An 18703-nucleotide genomic window follows, 5' to 3' on the forward strand; every position below is an offset into this window, starting at 1 on the left:
GCCTTATTGAATTGTAGATGCAACCTCAAAAATTAAGCACAGAACCACCTCATTGTTCATCACTGAAATGCAGCTATTAAATACCACATTAATGCAGCTTACACAGTCATTTACAATAGAAGTGAGGACTTGGCAATACATTCACTGTACCAAGTGAAAGGTAAAAGCAAAAGATTGTTTCTAGTATTAATTATGCTCTTGGAACCATGGAAGATTTTATGTAGAAAAAGTGCAACTACTCCCCCTTGGATGTCATCAGGACGTTAACACTAAAAACTGCTCCAACTGCTCCCACAGAGTGTCAACAGGTCGTTACAGACCAAAGTAACCATGGAAAAAAAAAAAAACCAAACCAACCCAAAAAACCCCACTTCTGATCTAGAAAACGGAATGACTTTGCAAAGCACTGTTCCTCAAAACAGGGATCCCCAATATCTTACTACCCTGCCTCTGCTTGAGAAAAGTTGAAACATTTTTCACCTCACCAGAGGCAAAACTCAGTGGATCCAAACACCTCACTGAATCCAAGCCCTCCTGCACTTCTTTGCTCCTTTTTGACTTAAGCTTCACCTAGACAAAGTCCAGCAGAACTTAAATTGGGAATTCAAATCTCATCTAGGACATGCTCATATCCACTGGACAAGATGAATGCCACAGGGGTGAGTTTTCACATCAGCGATTCAGAGGAGTGTCACAGGCCATCTACTTTGAACTCAAGGTGTTCTTGGCAAGCTTCCAGCCAACTGCTGATGAGCTGCAACCCATGTTTTTAGTAGTTTTAGCAGCTGAAAGTTCTACACTGCAATAGAGTGGGTTTTCTTAAATGTAAAACTTGTAGCATTTGTGCAGTGAAATGAGAATATTGGGTCAGAGAGGATTTCTGGCCTCAGCAATTCTTCTAGGCAAAACCTCATAACCATTATTTCTACAGTTCCCGCCCCAGCTGGATGCTTTGGACTTGTGTTACACTTTATATATCACTGATCTAATACAGGGATGAGTGTTTCTTGTTGCCTAAGACTCTATTATTAAAACATCATGAGTCCCAGCGGAAGCTGTAGGGAACAAACCCAGAAAGTCTAACAATCCTTTTGACAGCCTAATATTTCCATGGTCTTTTTCAGCCAACTAGAGATTCCTGAAACACATCCCATCCTTCAGCCAGCTTCCAAGGCTTCAAATCATCAGAGGTGTTTCACTGCAAACTATAATTATGTCCTTTCAGCAGTGGAGAATTTACAAATTCTTTACTCTTGGATTCGCACTCCTATTTGCATTTTTAGGCAAGATAATTGGCCATGTAAAGCCCATAAGGCTTAGTAATTAAACATCACTACAAAATAAAAGGAAACTGAGTTCTGGTTCAAAAAGACAGTCTGAAGAAGAAACTTCAGCAAGAAATAATCCTGTCAACAGCCCTGTCCCCAGCTTTACCTTGTTTTCTTGACTTGAATGCTGCTATTAAGTTTTTCCAGCATATATTCCCCAGTGTCATGATTGACAATAAGCACACAGTCCTTCTGATACGGCCTTTTATTTCCTTTAAACACAGTCATTGGTGGAGTTGAACCCTGGTATCAAAGAAAGAGCACACATTTGTTTGGTTGTATTCCCCTACACAGAAGTTTATAAACACTAAGAGAAATGATAGATGTATTGTTCTGACCAAGAGGCTAAGCAGTTAATGTTTAGTTCCTCCAGAAAATGTTCATTCATGAAAAGGGAAAAATAGTTATATGCAGTAGATCAGACATCTCCTCATAGTAATATTATGCCTTTCATCACTTTAAGTGTCTCTGCAGTGACAAAACATCATCTCCATGGTTGCCATTATTTACAGTTCTCATTCCCAAAATGGTAACATAACTGAATTTGCATAGCTGGCCCTGACAAGTGTCAGAAATCTTCTTGACATTTCTCCTCTGGAAATCTTGGCTTTGGATGAGAAATAAGGTTCTAATTATTCATGTAGCACAACAGCTGCCTAAAGAAATATGTGGTCAATTGAAAAATAATTTAAACTGCTTCGTATTTATATTTATATATATATGTAAAAAGGCAGTATTTTAATTACAAGCAACTGTCACAAACTATGTAACAGTAGCTGCCTTCTTCAAAGTCAGATTAGCACATAGATCCCGTGAAATTACAACAAAAAGTCTTCTCAAAAGCAAATTGGGTATTTTGATGCCTTCCAGAAAGTCCCCCAGTCCACACAATGCTGCACAGAACCACAAAAGTCTGAAGGCCTAGACTGAGAAGCAATAAAGACAAACTCCTGTGGTGGTACATGCTGGCTAACTGACACTGCTGGGATTATGCTCAGCTAAACTGCATCCATGCACAGGCTGGCTCATACACCTGGTTTTGGGGTTACAGGGAGGCAGAATCTATGGTCTATGTGCACACTGAAGCACGGGTGCACACAGGGCCACGTCAAAAAAGGACATGTTACTCAAAGGGGATATAGAGAAGTATGTTCTCAGCTATGAAACTGCCTCAGGCTTCTCTGTAATGTACAGCTACTGTATAAATATTTTTTTTAAAAAAGGTTTATTCATGTGCATCTTTACACATGCCACAGGAAAGGAACCAAAATCAGTGAGAAAAGGAAAAAACACACCCTTCTACATTTTATTCCGAGTAACAAAAATGAGCAATCATATTTTAACCACAAAGAATGCAATTCCTATTCTCCATATTGCTAATAAATAGAATACATTTGAATTTAAAATGGTTTCAGAACTGTAAGGGTGAAAAATCTGAATTCCCACAAAGATACAGTAAGAGATACAGATACAATTCAGAAACTCAATCTCAAGAAAGTCTAATCTTCAAAGGCATGTTACATTTTTAGCCTTCCTACATTTAAGAGAGGAAAGCAACACTGAAGAGAATAAAAAGCTAAAAGTCTAATCCTGCTCGCTGTTGACAACTACGTCAGGAAATGTATGATTCACAAACGTAACGAAAATTGTTCAAAGTTTGCTGGCTATCATTCTGCTACCCAAAAGCCTCCTAACTCAAAAGACTGTGATTTCTGTCTTAAAAATTAAGCAGAAATAGAACCCTGATTAAGCAAATTAACCATCCCACCCTTCTACTTTAAATGTTTAGGTTTTATGTTAGTGCCTAAATAACACTGTCTTACAGATTTTGCTGATTACAGGATAGAAGACTACATACAATAAGTGAAACAGGTGACATTTAATCAATTTGTTTTCATGTTTGAGGGTCTTTTTAACAAACAGAAATTCTTCACTTCCCCATCCAAACTGTTTTATCAAATACTAAAGCCACTGAAGTCACATGTAGAAATAGTACTTCAATTTATCAAAATATCTCCACTGAACAAATTATCAGATACCCTCAGGGACCAGACAATTTCAAGAAACAATTTAGAATCTGAATCCTATCCAGTTGTTGGGCAACTGAGAACCAAAGCAGGATCCAAAAAATTCAGTAAATCTTCTCAGGATGAAATGATCTCAAAATTTCTCACTCTTTTCCACTGTGCTCAGTGTTTTCCAGCTCTCTGTCTGGACCACAGGCAGCACTGCCTTGGAACAACGCACGCACAGTGGCTGCATTCAGTGAGGTTAGCTGCCGAAGCCTCCAAAGCATACTAGGAGCTTAAAACTGCTCATACTCATGGGAAGACAATCAAATTAAACTCATCAGTACAGAGATTTGTTGTTCAACACAAAAAGACGAAGGAACACTGTTCTCAGTCAATCCAAGATGAATGCCACGGCTACTAATCCTATTGTCACCTGCTTTCAAATTGCACTACCACACTCATCGTTTTTATACACAAAAACCACTATTGCGACCTTCTGCAGCACTAAAGGTGACCAAAGCCATAAGAAACAGGAGTGGGGGGGAAGCAGGCTAAAGCCTCATTCAGCGAGAATTATCACAGTATCATCACCTACCAATTAATGTGCCAGAATAAACAATATCAAAAGGATCTGACATACAGCTTCCAAACTGACTGCTGTCCCCCTGAAACCACTAAACCCATCGATGTCTCTGAATTCTGGTTTATTGGCTTGACACATAGCATTAACTTTAGCTAATAAACAAATCCAGTTACAGCATGCAAGCACTTTCTTTTGTTTTGGTAAGGAAACCACGGAATCTTCAATTACAAAACAGCTGCACCTATAAAGTTTGATCACTTGTTTTATTGCTGTTTGACCATCATCCTCACACAGTAGATCTTTATGGCATCATTTGAGGAGGAAGTGGATGGGAAACCACTTCATTGCCACTCACCAGAACCGCCCCTCTTGCTTCCACGGATGAAGCTAACAGCAGGGAACCCTCTATGCTCTTTACATGTTTTAGTAATGGGAACAACATGCTTACAGGCCAACCTGTGGCTTCTAAGCATCGAATCTTGACTAAAGCCCAAATTACTCCGCCTTTCTTCCTTAAGCCATAGCACTAAAAATAGATGGAAACCAGGCACAGAGCTTCAGCTAACAGTAAGAGTCTTCTTGTTATTCAAGGAAGAGTAGGAAGGAAGGAATCAAAAGTAAAGAACAGACTGGAACCATAAAAATATAACCCTTTACAAAGATTCAATTGCACAGTCCTTTCCTGAGGTAGCACGCTACAAGTCTGGCTGCTCAAACTCAAATATTGAACCCACTTGCGTTAACAAAGATGAAAGTGAAACTAACATTTACATGAGGCTGCAACTACATCGCAAATTTGTTGGAGTAAACAAGGACACATACATAGCAAACTTACTGGAATATGTGGCAAAGTGATTGTTACATCTTCTCCTTTACCCACGTAGAGGTCCCCCTCACAAGCTGTATCAAGCGATGCTGGCTTAAAATCATCTAAAGAGGAAAACAACTGTGATTACATTCCTCGGAGTCTTCAGAAGTGTCATCCTGCCCTGCAAAGAGTCACTGTATATTTACTGTGGTAACAGAGAATGCTAAAATACATGCTAGCGTTTACAGCAGGAGTGGGATAACACACCAGCACAATGTGTCTATGGTCAGTGCCTCAGGCATGGATGGCAACAGATTCTAAACTTCCTTTTTAAAATGGAAATAAGGTTCTAGATCTTGTGTTTGAAGACCAAAAGCAGACTTCTCCAAACCCTAGGCATAGACTGAGACTTAATTTTGCAAGCAAGGGTAAAACTGTATCATGCATCTCAAGAGTACTGACTTCACGAATCAGGGCTCTGTGTGGCTCCTGCCAGTTCCAAACCTGAGGACTCTCTCTGTGACAAAGACTGACTTAGTGACACCAACTAATTTAGCCTTGCTGATATTTCTGGCTATTTAACAGCCATTTTGCCTCCACAATACCTCCTCAAGCGTAGGAGACCTCAGCTCTCACCTAAAAGGAAAAAAAAGGTGCTGATCTTACTTCAGCAGGCTCCATGCTAGTCCAGTGCCGCTGTGAATGGAAAGCATGACTAAGGTGAGACACTGTAATAGCTTTAAAGTAACCCTAGCTTTAAGTATTTTTGTTGCATTGTATAGAATGCTTTGTCCCCCAAACAAGGCACTTCTGTTTAGTGTATTTATTTGAACTAAGAACATTTTAACTTAAAAGTATTTTCTCCTCATTATTCTGTCATGCTGATGAGCCATAAAAAACCCCATAAAAACCTATCAGAACCTGTAATATTTTGACAGAGGATTTAGACAAAGTGAAATAAGATATAGTTTGGTTTGCGTTGTTTGTTTCTAAAATAAGCCTCCATTCAATTTTAGCATCTCTGGATATGAAGAGATGGAATTATATTCACAATTAAGGCTTTTAATTACATTAGTTAAGAAATTAATATCTCAGAACAAATTTAAAATGTAATTCCACTATGAAAAGCACATTTGCAGAAAAAAAAAAAAAAAAAACCAGCTTGTATAAATTCTCATTAAGGGGATGTTAATGTCTAATTGAGTTTTAGTTTGACAGCACAACAAGCAGAATCAGGCACACTTGACTTAATCCTCATGCCTTAACTGCCAGACCAAATCATACCCTTCACTTTCATCCGAGCAGTCTATTTCTAGCTATTGTTTCCCACCTACTTTATGTGCAAGCTTGCTAAATAAAACAAATCAGCTGTACAAGAGCTAGTGTCTTTGCCAAAAAGGGATCAAGATTTTCAACAGCGCAGTCACTAAATTAAAAGGAATATCACTATCAGACTTCTTTCTTGGGTATCAGAATATAGCTACTCTAAACAAACATTCAAATTGTTTTCATTTGGTTAGCTCACTAGGTGTACGTGCTTGGCTATCTTACTGTAGATTGAGTGCACATATGTCCCTCCAAATGGACCCACAGTCCTTTTTCCAAAAGTCAATGTTTTTAAGATGGGTTTTCCTGGGATAATCCAGTTTTTCAGTACAGTATTTCATAAACATTATGGAAAGGAATGAAGTATTTTAAGAAGGCCGAAACAAATATAGCCTACAAAATCCTCTTATTGTAGTTTGTGTAAAGAGGTTTACCGGAACAATATAATGCTTGGATCCCAAATAAATAATTCCAGATCAACAGTTTGAAAAAAAATTTCTAACCAGGAAATGAGAGATCTCACTTGAAAGTCACGGATGGAAAATACAGCACACAGAAAGTTCTTTTAAATCAGACTACGACTGAAAGAATACAGTTTTAAGAGCTTTGGCTTTGCAATCCCTTAAGAAATTGATTATTGAAGCACTTTCAATTCTAGAAATTCAGTGTATTTCTATCTGGATATGGCTTGGCTTCATACACTATTAGACAACAACCTCATTCATTTGATAGCTGGGCTATTTTAAAATTTTGATCTGTAAATGTAGATCTGCTAGTATGTTAGTGCTGGATAAAACTGTTCAGTGTTCTGTATAAACAGTTAAATGTACCAAACATATGGTATGGTATTTTTTAGCACCGTGGCATTATGTATAACCAGAGGGGTGAGACATACAAAATGTAAGTGTTAATCCACTAGACAGTTTACTGTTGAGCAAAATAACTTTGCCTCAGTCACTGACCATCTGCTTGAGTAACAGCTCAGACTAGAAAGCTGTTCTTTCAAGTTGTACTCGGGTGATTAATATCACTGAAATTACTTATCCTAGTGTATGAATACAGGCCATGAGACTGGGCCTAGGATTATGCATCATAAACCCCCAAAAATTCCTACTGTTAACCGTATACATTTCCTACCTTAGTACAAAGCTGCTGAAATCTAAGTTTAGTATCACTTTCATTTACTGTTGACGATTTACTACTCATTTTAAATCCTGGACTCATTTAGGGAAGAAAAAGCAGTTTCTTGCCCACAGAGAGTGAGCTACTCTTCAAAACAATCTTCTAATATGAAATCAAATTTACTCAAGGCTAAATACAGCAGTTGGAATAAATCTGGTGTCCTTAAAAGAAACCCACGTTCTTCCAATTATTCCACAACTTCATAGCTGCTCACGACCTTACCTCAGGATTTATCTTACACTTATTAGGCAGCACTGTAAGTGTCTGAGTCATTCCTGCTCGCTTTCCTGGGAAGTGACTTATCAGAGCTGGCTGGAGTGGGGACAGCCAGGGACGGGTCTGCTGGGCCACACGTTGCCTCATGGCGAAAACAACCAGTTAACGATCAAGCAGACCTGCCGCGTTCCTCTCCAAGCACTCCCGCAACCTGTCCTGCGACTGCTATAAAAAAAAAACCCAAAACCCGCAAGCCACCCCCTCATGGAGCGGATCGCTTTATGCTCCTGAGCGATTCACGCACGTTTCGTGGAAAACTTCCTAAGATGCTCGTCCACCCTGGCCTGCCTCGCTCAAATCTCCTCCCCGCCAGCAATCCCGGCCCGCATCCACCTTCCCCTTCTGCCCCCAGGCTGCCCGCCGGGGCGGGACACGTCTGTGGGGAAAACACTCGTGGGGGTGGCGCGGAGGGAAGACGGGCGCTGAGGGAGCGGGAAAGGGGGGGTGTGGGGGGTGTCGGGCGCTGAGGGAGCGGGAAAGTATGGGGGGGGGGGGGGGGGGAGTGGTGTCGGGCGCTGAGGGGAGCGGGAGGGAAAGGGGGGAAACGGGCGCTGAGGGGAGGACGAAGCCCTGAGGTGGCGGCGCGAAGGAGGCGGCGAGGAGCAGAGGCGCCCAGGGCGAGCGGAAGGCTTCGTCGTGGCGGGCCGGAGCCCCCCGCTTCCCCCGGCACCCCGAGGCCGGCGGGGAGTTAGAAACCGCGGCGGGACCCCGGGAGGAATCCTCGGTGAGGCGGGGTACTGCCCCCCGCCCCGCGGCCGGCCGGCGGGAAGGGGCCCGAGGAGAGGGGGCTCGCCCCCAGGAGCGGTGGGTGCGGCAGAAGGGGAAGCGCCGCCGGGGCAGGCGGCAGGAGAACGGGACGCGGGGAGCGGGAGGAGAGGGGGGAGGAAGGGGCGGCCGCGGCGGGGCCCGCCGGGAGGGCGAGGGGGTGGCACTCACAGCGGATGGTGTGGAAGAAGGCCTTGGGCCGCCGCTCGAAGCTCTCGCCCAGCTGCAGCGGGTGCTCCTCCTTGTCCAGCACCGAGTTCGCCGAGCCGTTCATGTCCCCAGTCCCGTCCCGTCCGCTCCCCGCCCGGCCAGTCCCTTCCTCTCCTCCGTGCGCTGCCGCCCGGCGCCCTTCCGGGGACCGAGTGCAGCCGGGAAACTGCTCCGGAGCCGGCGGCGGCGGCAGGTGCGGCGGGGCCAGGCGGGCGGGGGTGCTGGGCCGCGCGGGGGCTGCTGTCCCCGCGGGGCGGCGCGGGTCCCCGCAGCGGCGTCCCTCAGCGGGGAGATGGGGGCCCGGCGCTCCCCGCCCTCGGCAGGGCCGGGCCGGGCAGGAGGGGCCTTCCCTGCCGGGTATTCAGCGCGGCGGTGGCGGCCGCGGCCCCTCTGGGGGAGCAGCTGTTGGCGGGAAGCTGCTTTCCCTGTGCGGGGAGCGGGGGCGTGCGTAGAGGTGTTTTGTCTGTTTGCGGTTTTAGGGCTGGATTAAGCACCTTTAAAAGGCTCTTTATCTTAAACGTAGGCTGTTAAAACCGTGTTTATCATCGTGCTAACTTCCCACCTCAGCTTTTTCTGGGAGCAAATGGGTCAGTGAAAGGACTAGTTCGGATTATTTTTTTTTTCCTAGCTTGTCCTGTGAAGAAATACAAACGTTAATCTTTTTGTAGCGTGTCAGGCATATACGAAAAAATCTGATGATTAAGCTTTTTTTTTAGGATATATTATTGAGGAGACTTTATATCAAGGGAACCTGCTTCTCTGTGTTGTTTCTGAAAGGAAAAGGGGGTGTCTGACTTCTGTGAAGCTGGACAAAATTTTGACAGTTCTTTAGGTCCTTTGCACAAGTCTGTATTTTGTGTTTGTATCATGTAAGATAAATAGGTAAGTGAAGTACTTTATTTTTTTTTTTCTTTAGGATGCGTATTGTTAGGTTTTTCTCATTTCTATTTTGGTAAATGACACCAATGCCTGGTTCTGGGCATGGTCATAAATGAGTGGCACGTTTTGGCTTCCCTCACCATTACTGGGCCATGCAGAATTTAATTCACATGTGCCATCATCCAGGATCTGGATGTCTGTGGCAAGGCATGAGTCAGAACTAGTTTAACATCAGAGAAAAGAGTTGAATCCCTTCCCAGCCTATGCAGAACTCTTTTCATTGCTCAGTTTTTGTTAACTCCTGAAAATGAAACTACCTGTAATCGTTAAAATTGGTGTGGATCCTCAGGAGGAGTCAGTGGAAAGCTGGCTGTGGGCATTTTGGCCACAGTACTGGTTTTGGGCTCTTGTTAGAGTGACGGTGGTGTTATGCTTTCACCAGTGTTTTCTCACAGAGGTGAGAGCTGGAAGGAGAAATGCTAACATGAATACAGTTTGTTTCATCCACTTTAATGGGACTTTTAAATGTCACCTTTCAGTTACGATTTTTCTGAAGTGTTCTAACTGGGGTTAACAAGAAACAAAGCCCTAGCTTTCATTTTAAAGTCAGTTTTAGTGAAAATAAGCTTAGAACAACACCATCTCTTTTGTTAGGTAGCTTTCTAGGATGCAGAGGGAAGACCATCAGACTCTGTTAAGTATCTTCTTTTAACTTTGACATCGATGTGATCTTGTACTCAGTTGTTAAGTTTGGATGGCGGATTTCTGAAATTAAGAGAAATCTGATGGTACTGCGGACCATCAGGTAAGACAGGTCACTGTAAAATCATAGTAAGTGCACCCTGTAACTCTTTCTCATTTTTTCTTCTGCTTCTAGATCCTTGGCTATTTTACCTAAGTGATGGAAGCATACACTAAAGAAAAAAAAAAAACAAACTTTGGGTCTTTGGCATTCATATTTGTGTGAAAGAATATAGGATGGTCCAAGAAAAGGCATCAGCGAATTGCTTAAATATAACAACATCTACTGAAGATGGTGCTTTCCAAAAAAAACCCCATAGTGCAAGAATCCTTAGCCCAGAAGAAGCTGAGAGACTGGCAAAAGACTGGGTTTTGGTGTCTGAGTTCAAACAACTAAAACTGGAGAAAGAGGCACAGAAGAACTGGGATCTATTTTACAAAAGAAACAGCACCAACTTCTTCAAAGACAGACATTGGACAACCAGAGAGTTTCAAGAGTTAAAAGCATGTCGGGAGGTGAGAGCTATAAATCTATAAAAATAAGATCCCATCCTCTGTAAAAGATGGGATTGATTGTTTCTAAATGATTTAATAATACTTATAACAAAGCCATTAGGGTAAGAGCTGTTGGCGCGCAGAAACAAACTCTACAACTCAGAAAGAGTTATAAAGCAGGTTTCTTTATTCCGGCCGGGGTGCAAAGGGATTTATCCACAAAGCTTGCACACCGTCTCTGGCAAGTAGCCAAATATTTATTACAACAAAAATACATATTCATTAGGAAGGGCGGGGTTATTACAATTAGCTTGGGGAATAGGTGTGATTATTATAATTATTCGAGGGGTGAAGTACTTGATCTTCTTCACTGTGTCTGTTCGCAAAGTCCAGATATCTCCTTCCTAAATCGGCAAGATCATCCTCTCTAGATAGCATCTGAGTCCTTTTGTTCAAGTTTAAGTTTGCCTAAGTGCCCATTCTGGGCTTTGCTTCTGCTATCGGTGAGTTGTCCTTTTAATTCATACCACCGGGCTACCTGCTACTTTCTTATCATAGCCAATCCCCAAGCTATCTGGTAAGCTACACTGAATCCACAGAACAAGTCTGGACAAGCAGGATTCTTAGACAACGTTCAGAAATCATCATACGTTGCTATAAGTAAATAATTTGCAAGAAAAGTGATTATTTCTCTGTAGCACTGTCCCATGTTAAGTTTGCAGTGCCCTGTGTAGTTTCGCTTAATATCAAAGATCCCACCTCAGAATCAGATGCATCAGTTCGGTTTCAGTTTATAATTGACCCATACTGGATACTGAGAATGAAATCTGAAATGTTTGTTTTGTGTCCTAAATAGACACCTTGTCTCTCTGTGATGTGTCATTTTCAGATACAAGTTGGTGCACTTCAGAACACTTTTTAAAGAAAAGCATCCAAAATTACAGACTAACTGCAAAACATGATTAAGGGGAATAGCCAGATGCATCTGTTGCTCATTATAGCTGAATGAAAGACACGACAGAAATGGTGCAACAATCTGTTGATTACTTAAGGGGTAGATGACTAAAGAAATATTAATATATTCTAAAAAGATTTATAATTTTATAAAACACAAGGTTTCTATTTTGTAGTGTCAGATTATCCAATGGATGCCTACTTTGGTTTTTGGATCAGTGGTAATTAGAATTGATTATAGCTTTTAATATGTTGAGTGAACAATGTAATGTCTCTGTTCATATAATGAGGAAAACAAAAATAATGTGCTTTATCTTGGATTTCTTCTTCCCCAGTTTGCAGATCAGAAACTGACCATTCTGGAAGCAGGCTGTGGGGTTGGGAACTGCTTGTTTCCACTCTTAGAAGAAGATCTGAATATCTTTGCATATGCCTGTGATTTCTCTCCTAGAGCTGTTGAGTATGTGAAGGTTGGTGTGATATTTGGAACTTCTTTTAGACTGTCTTTAGAAGCATCTGAAATTACAAATGACTGGAACGACAGACTTATCTTCCCTCCCTTTTTTTTAAGAAGGGTAGAATAGCTTTTGCCAAAAAATGGGAGACTGGTCCATTTTAGTGGAGCTCCTGTGCAAGAAGCCGAATCATTGCTCAAGATTTAGTTTTTCAGCGTCAAATTCAGCGTAGTGTTATGGTAATATATGTATATTACTTGAATGATTTGTGAAGATTGTGTTTCTGGGGAGCACTACTATGTCTCTGCTCACTGTGCAGTGCAAGCAAAATTTTTTGGCATGGAAGCTTGCTGTTGATATTTGTGGTACAGAGGGAGTCTCAAGGAGGATTTTGAAAACGGGGCTGTGAAAGTTATTGTTACGGAAATCTGTAGCCTGAATAGAAATAGTATGTTTATGCTTATTCATATGTAGGTGGTAATGCAGTCTGAAGTTAAGTCTTCCAGCAAGGCTGGTGAGGGCTTTGGGCTTTAAAAGTCTTCTGATTTATTAAGTTTATAATCACAGGTAGATTTCTATGTATCTGTTATTTGAAAGCATTCTCTTGTGGGAATTTGTGACTGAGAACCACAAGATACATGCTGCATATCTCATAGAAAAGATGGGAAGAGATATGTACAGCAAACAGGAGAGGGGACAGCAGCTCCCTGGGATACCACTGCTGCGTTGCAAGCTGAGGTTGGGCTGAGTGTGTACCCCTGGTTTTGGATGGCTTGGTGGTGTCTGCCTCCACAGCTCTTGCTGAATTTCTTTCTTGCCAAGACCAGGTTTCCTTTTACCCTGCAAAACTGTGGGCTAGAACAGCCCAACTGCAGATTATGTGACATGAACTCTTAACTGTTTACAGTGTACTTATAGCTCAAGAGCTGTACTTTGATCACTTTGTAATACAGAATTTCTTTTAATAATATTTTTGTATTTTTAAAGAGTAGAAGCAGCGGTAAAACAGAAATGGTATGTTTTCTGAACCGTCTTAACACACGTTCCTTCTCAAACTCCAGAGAACCAGAGTATTCTGGTAGTTGTAGTTTCATTATTGTGGTATGCAGTGAAGAATTTCTGGTTGCATTAGTCACCTGTTGGAAGTTAATGTGCTTTTGCCACCATGTTTTGCCATGTTTTGTGTCACTCTACTGGTTAGTTTCACAAGGCTTTTTTACTTTTTTGAAATAAGAAATGCTGGTAATTTTCAGTGAAAGCATACTCTTTTAATTTCCCTAGAAAAATGCCTTGTACAGTACTGAAAGATGTAAAGTGTTCCAGTGTGATCTTACCAAAGATGATCTTCTAGAAAATATTCCAGCAGATTCTGTGGATGTTGTCACACTTATATTTGTACTTTCTGCCATTCACCCTGACAAAATGCGTCTTGTCTTGAAGAACATTTACAAGGTAAAACCAGCTGATTTTACAGCCTTTAAAGCACTTTCCTTCTTTTTAGCTTGAAAGTACAATTTTTTTCTGAGAAAGTAACCCCTCTTGTAATGGTGATTCTTAATACTATATTCCATGGCTGTATTTAGTTAGTTCACCTAGTGTATGGGACTAAAATATGTTTTACAATGTTTTTTCTCTCTCTTGTTATGGTGAGGTTGTTTGGATTCTGAGCTAATGCAGTCAACATAATGAAAAGGTATTTTGAACCTGTGACTTGGGCTTCTAGGTTGTAATGTTTATGGACTGCAGAAATGTCGGTCTTTATCAGGTGTGAATGACAGTGAATCATACAGTGACTTACAGTTAGGATGTTATTGTTATTCTTAAACAGACTTGATCTGTGGTGATTTAGAAGTGGGGTGTTCAGAGATCAACATTAATCTAGAGATACTCGTCTCCCTGGGCTGCCTTTGTTAGTTCATAGACTAGGATAGGCTCGTCCGGAGGGTGGTTTAAACAGTGTGAATTGTGATTGTTCTGAAATTCCCTGAGAAAATAGTCCACATATTTTTTTTTTTTTTTAATTTATGCATATGTGTGTGTTTGGGGATTTATATTATCAGTCGACCTGTTTGTTTTATCATCAGTAGTTTGAAAAGGGGATGTTAGATCTTTTGGTATATATCCAGCTGTTTTCCAAAGTCAGGATTGATTCTTAGCTCGTGCGCATGAAAAAGCTAATTATTGTTTTCTCTGTGGAGATGCCTGGCTCATTTAACTCGCTTGTAGGTTTCTGCACAAATTTGCAAGTGGCATGTACTCCTTCTCTAACAAATACAGCTGGCATTTGATGAGGTAGGAAAGTGGTGTGCATCAAATATCTTAAGTCAGCATGGCCAATGCCCATGTATTTCTAAATTTTAAACTCTTTATGGCTTGATTTCTTTATTAAAGAGCAATTAAAACCCAAACCTGCAACCATTTAAAAAAAAATTCCTTTTTTATTTCTTATTATATTGAAACATTTTTCTTTCTCACATGAAAAAAGAAATGTCATTATATTCTTTATTGTTAATCGTGAAGCAAAATCAGGTGCTAGACTGTGTACTACTCAACAAAGAAAATGCCCTGTTAGGACTTAATTTTTCTTCTTAAACTGTATTATTTGCTTCTTAAACTGTATTATTTGCTTCTTTCCTCTGTATTTGAAGAGTGTTGCAAAAAGCTTGTTTAGCTGATCAGCACCCAGACAAGTGTGTTAAAACTGTTTGTAGTCTACTGTTCATGGGGAAGCATTTTTAAGAGCAGACTAATGCAGTTTTTATACAACTTTTTTGTCACACAGGGTATTAATTCAATATATATATCACTTCTGTATTGAATTTGTTAGGATACCTTGCCTTAGTTATATGTGTGTATGTATACAAATTTAAAAAAAAAATATATGGCTAAATTCTTTTATCTTATTAAGGCATATATGTATTATGTGACAGGTATTGAAACCAGGCAAGTGTGTCTTGTTCAGAGACTATGGACTGTATGATCATGCAATGCTCAGGTTTAAATCTGGCAGTAAACTTGGAGAAAACTTTTATGTGAGGCAAGATGGAACAAGATCATACTTTTTTACTGAAGGTAAGACATCCTGTAGAGTGCTTTCTTTTCTGAATCTTCTGGTGAAATTTGCTTTGGGGAATTGCCAGCATGCCCGTGGAAGTTTTGTTTTAAACAGTTGAAATGTTAAAATTGTGGTGTACTTCATTTGCCATCCAATTTGGAAGGAAAAGGGTATTTAGACTGGCAGGACTTTTTGGAGCACTTTCTTGTTTACAAGCTTCTTGTATGTGCTATAATGTGCCAAGAGCAGCAGTTTCTGAATTTGCTGGATTTCATTCCAGGTTTGTTATCTAAGGGAAAAAAAATCCAGTGTTCAGTAACAAAATTGATTATCTTCATGAAGCAACTAAGCAGTTGTCTTGACATTGTTCTTTTTGCAAGGCTATTCCTGGTGTGCAGAATGAGGTCTGCTGAAGAAGTCGATGAGTTCTGAAGCAGAACCATGAGTACAGGACTGAGAAGCTTGTGCACAAATCATGCTGAGATTAACACTGACTAGCTGTGGTCATTCTGTCTTCTGTTATTTTAGTAAAGATGATGCAAAAACCATTTCCATGTGATACAATATTTAAACAGTTTTTTGTTCAGTGCTCATAATACGTTAGGAAGGAAGGTAATTATTGCAGTTTACTGGTGGAGAATTTGAAGCACAGAGACATGGAGGAATTTGCTTAGACTCTCACAATGAGTTGGGATTATAGCTTGTCTTCTTAACTCCCAATTCCTCATGCTAAACTTTAGTGAACTGTTACTTCCCCCTATCAATTACAGGGCACTGTGTAATAAGAGCTGTGTGTTTATTTCTGTGGGGCTCTTTGTTCTTAGTCTAAAGCCAAATACAGCCACTGAAGAGACCGATTTGGAGCCAAGTAAATGTTATTCATATTTTATGACATATTACCTAATTGCTTCTGATATATAAAACCCATTAATCTTGTCTGAGCTCTCCCTATTCTTTATAGGACAATGATGAAATCTAAGATAATGCAGGCTGTGCTACAGCTTCATTGAAGCATTTCTAGAACTGTTATTGAGTCATTTTTAGTTCTGTTTAAACAATTAGCTCTTACAAAGAGTTTGGATGCTAAAGGGAACAACTAAGAGACTGACCTAGCTGTGGAATTTTAAATCCCGTTTTTATGGTGTGTTAGAATTGTTTCTGACTGAGAAATTCCTTGCTAGTGTGCATGTTTGCTTTGGAGGAAGAATTGAGGTAGGGAGGAGGAAGAGAAAGGAAGGAGAAAAGAGAGAGTTTATATTATATTGCTCATGTTAGGAATTGTTTTGCTTTGGGTTGGTCTGTGACTGTGTCATGCACCACCGCTGCTCCAATTTTTCATCATTATGATCTCATTCATCTCGCTGATTTTCATATAAGTATTGCTTAATGTTTGAGCTTCTGTTACTAGAAACATGACTCCCATAATTCCCGCAGTTTGCAACCTGTGCTATTCTTCATTTGTTTTGCACTACACTAGTACACCAAGTAGCTGTTGCATGGGATGATTCGAAATGCTTATTTATAGTTTGCCTGGCCTCAGATAACACACTGGGCCTCTTCCATGGAAAAAAAATCCATTCCACTGTTTGAAATAATACTAAGTTTGTGGACGAATGGATGGTTGTAATTTTGTGTTATGAAATATGTGCAACTTCCTCACAATGAGATTTCAATAGGTCAACAGTTAAGTGCTGTTTATTTATATTTCATTGATGTGAGTCCCCCATTTTACATGAACACACTGTGTTTACAACCAGTGCATGTGGCTTCATGATGGGCTTAGATAAGCCTGTACTACTGCCAAAGTGAGTGGTTTCAGTGTCCTTCCTCAACACCCCATCCCTTCTAGTGCTGTGGTTCCTGTACCCACACGATCAGCTGTTTCACTGAGCCAGTCCCCCTGAGCAATGAAAACATGGCATGTTTTTGTTTTCTATCAAGAAGCACAAGTTTAGAATGGCTTAAATTTATTGTGAAATTACTGCCTGAGTAAGTGAAACAAGGTGCAGGAAAGGAAAAGGGATGATTTTTAGTTAACATGACAAGTCAGTGGCATGAGCAGCCCTCTCTGCTGTGTAGGTCACTCTGTTTGTGAGGTACTTCTGCCTTCTCTACGGGAAATATGCGTTGAGTAAGATCCTTTTGTTTATGGAAAATACTTTCTGTTTGACTTAGTGGAGGCTTGGTACCACCGTATCTCCTTTGCCATTTTGCCAATGGCATGTGAATGTCTGGTAATGTAGGGTGGTATTCTTCCTCAAGCAGAGATGGATCTAGAAGGCTGAATTACCTTTGAAATATTTAAATAGGCGATGTATTCAGCTAGCAAAGATCAGCTGCACGAAGTGAAAATGCACTGGCGTCAGTCACAAGGAGGATGATGAGACTCAATAAAAATAAGAGATCTGGTGAGTTTTGGAAACTAAACTGGGTAACTAGCTTAAGCCCCAGTTTTGCAAACTGTTTTGGTTAGATTGATGTTTCTAAAGGAGATCTGTATTGACTTTTATTCAGCAGTCTGTCTGCATAAAACAGCTTGAAATCTGAAGGCCTGTGTGATTTTCGTGCTGTAACACATAGGAACATATGCTTATATAAATGCTGACTAGTGTTTTAAAAATAGCTTAAATGTAATATTTCATCTTGTTTTTTTAAATTCTCTTCCAGAGTTCTTGTCTCAGCTTTTCAAGGCTGAGGGATACGAGCAAGTGGTCAATGAATATGTGCAGCGAGAAACTGTGAATAGGAAAGAAGACTTGCGTGTTCCAAGAGTTTTTCTTCAAAGCAAATTTCAAAAGCCTTTCAGTAAGACATAAGTTCTTGCTGATTAGCAACAGCACTGCTTGTTTCACATGGAAACTAGTACGTAGTTTTTCCTTGTGTGTGCTCATCTTTCTGGTAAATCAGAAATGACTGCATCTAGTACTTGTTGGTTTCCGTCCTCAGATATGAAATATGAATGCTATTTCTAATTCAAATTTAAGATGATCTAGTGATGCAGGCAACCTGTTGAGTATCTGTATTCCTGCTTCTAAAGTAAATCCTGTGCAGCATTCTTGAAGGATCAGGTAAAGCACACTAAATATGGTTAATTTTAAGCACTAGTTTTCATTCGTTAGTATCACAACTGTTGTTTCCATTTTTATTAAAAACTATTCTTTAAATAAGTATCCTGTGTTTCCTCTCACTTCTGTTTTTTGTGGCCTGTTAAAGTTACAGTGTTTCATCTGCTTTCAGTACTTGTAGGACTTCTGAGTAGAATTTCTCAGATGCGGGAATGAAACAGACTCAGTGAGTGGTATAATGTAAGCTGCCTTGGTATTTTAATAATGGTATCTTTTTAATGTGCTCAGCATTTAGATATATAAACAAATCTTTATATTCTAAATAAAAACCTAATTTATCTGATTTCATGCTTGAAGAAAGTTGTTACAGGATTAGGTTGTCTTTATCCCTAATTAATTTCAGACGTTCTTTGTTTGATGAGCAGAAATGGTTGTGGTTGTGCAAGTCAGTGAGTCAGAAGTAGTTTCCTTTATACCAGGTGTAGTCAGCTTCTTCTTACCTGAGCAGAGGTCTTAATTCTTTTTCATCACTCTCTCAGGAAAGGTCTTAGTCTTTGCTGTTCCTATCA

General features: G+C 40.4%; 2 protein-coding genes across 4 annotated transcripts in view; one reads left to right on the plus strand and one right to left on the minus strand.

The window, feature by feature from the left end:
- The window catches only part of EAF1 (ELL associated factor 1), a 23019-nt gene extending 14441 nt beyond the window's left edge, over nucleotides 1–8578 (minus strand). Inside the window, exons 1-3 of the mRNA XM_074900623.1 lie at nucleotides 8452–8578; nucleotides 4759–4853; nucleotides 1435–1571 (exon numbers count right to left, since the gene is read on the minus strand). Coding sequence (XP_074756724.1) covers nucleotides 1435–1571; nucleotides 4759–4853; nucleotides 8452–8554 — 335 coding nt within the window. The 5' untranslated portion in view covers nucleotides 8555–8578. The remainder of the gene's footprint in view (nucleotides 1–1434; nucleotides 1572–4758; nucleotides 4854–8451) is intronic.
- On the plus strand, nucleotides 8054–18239 carry METTL6 (methyltransferase 6, tRNA N3-cytidine). 3 transcript variants are annotated; one of them, XM_074900622.1, is made up of 6 exons: nucleotides 8054–8319; nucleotides 10247–10626; nucleotides 11895–12029; nucleotides 13296–13466; nucleotides 14945–15086; nucleotides 17737–18239. In XM_074900622.1, exons 2-6 carry the CDS (start codon nucleotides 10348–10350, stop codon nucleotides 17883–17885), a joined length of 876 nt encoding a protein of 291 aa, XP_074756723.1. In that variant the 5' UTR covers nucleotides 8054–8319; nucleotides 10247–10347; the 3' UTR covers nucleotides 17886–18239. The 3 variants fall into 3 exon arrangements, with proteins under 3 accessions (XP_074756723.1, XP_074756722.1, XP_074756721.1); XM_074900621.1 differs by lacking the exon at nucleotides 8054–8319 and adding an exon at nucleotides 8585–8683; XM_074900620.1 differs by lacking the exon at nucleotides 8054–8319 and adding an exon at nucleotides 9272–9372.
- The last annotated feature ends 464 nt before the right edge of the window (nucleotides 18240–18703 follow it).

Source organism: Athene noctua, chromosome 2, assembly GCF_965140245.1.
Source record: "Athene noctua chromosome 2, bAthNoc1.hap1.1, whole genome shotgun sequence".
Lineage (NCBI taxonomy): Eukaryota > Metazoa > Chordata > Aves > Strigiformes > Strigidae > Athene > Athene noctua.

Bases quoted from the DNA above. Each gene is read 5' to 3' on its own strand.
- METTL6 (XM_074900622.1), top strand. From the start codon at position 10,348: ATGGTCCAAGAAAAGGCATCAGCGAATTGCTTAAATATAACAACATCT. The intron at 10,627-11,894 runs GTGAGAGCTATA...CTTCTTCCCCAG, and splicing joins AGTTAAAAGCATGTCGGGAG to TTTGCAGATCAGAAACTGAC. The intron at 15,087-17,736 runs GTAAGACATCCT...ATTCTCTTCCAG, and splicing joins ATCATACTTTTTTACTGAAG to AGTTCTTGTCTCAGCTTTTC.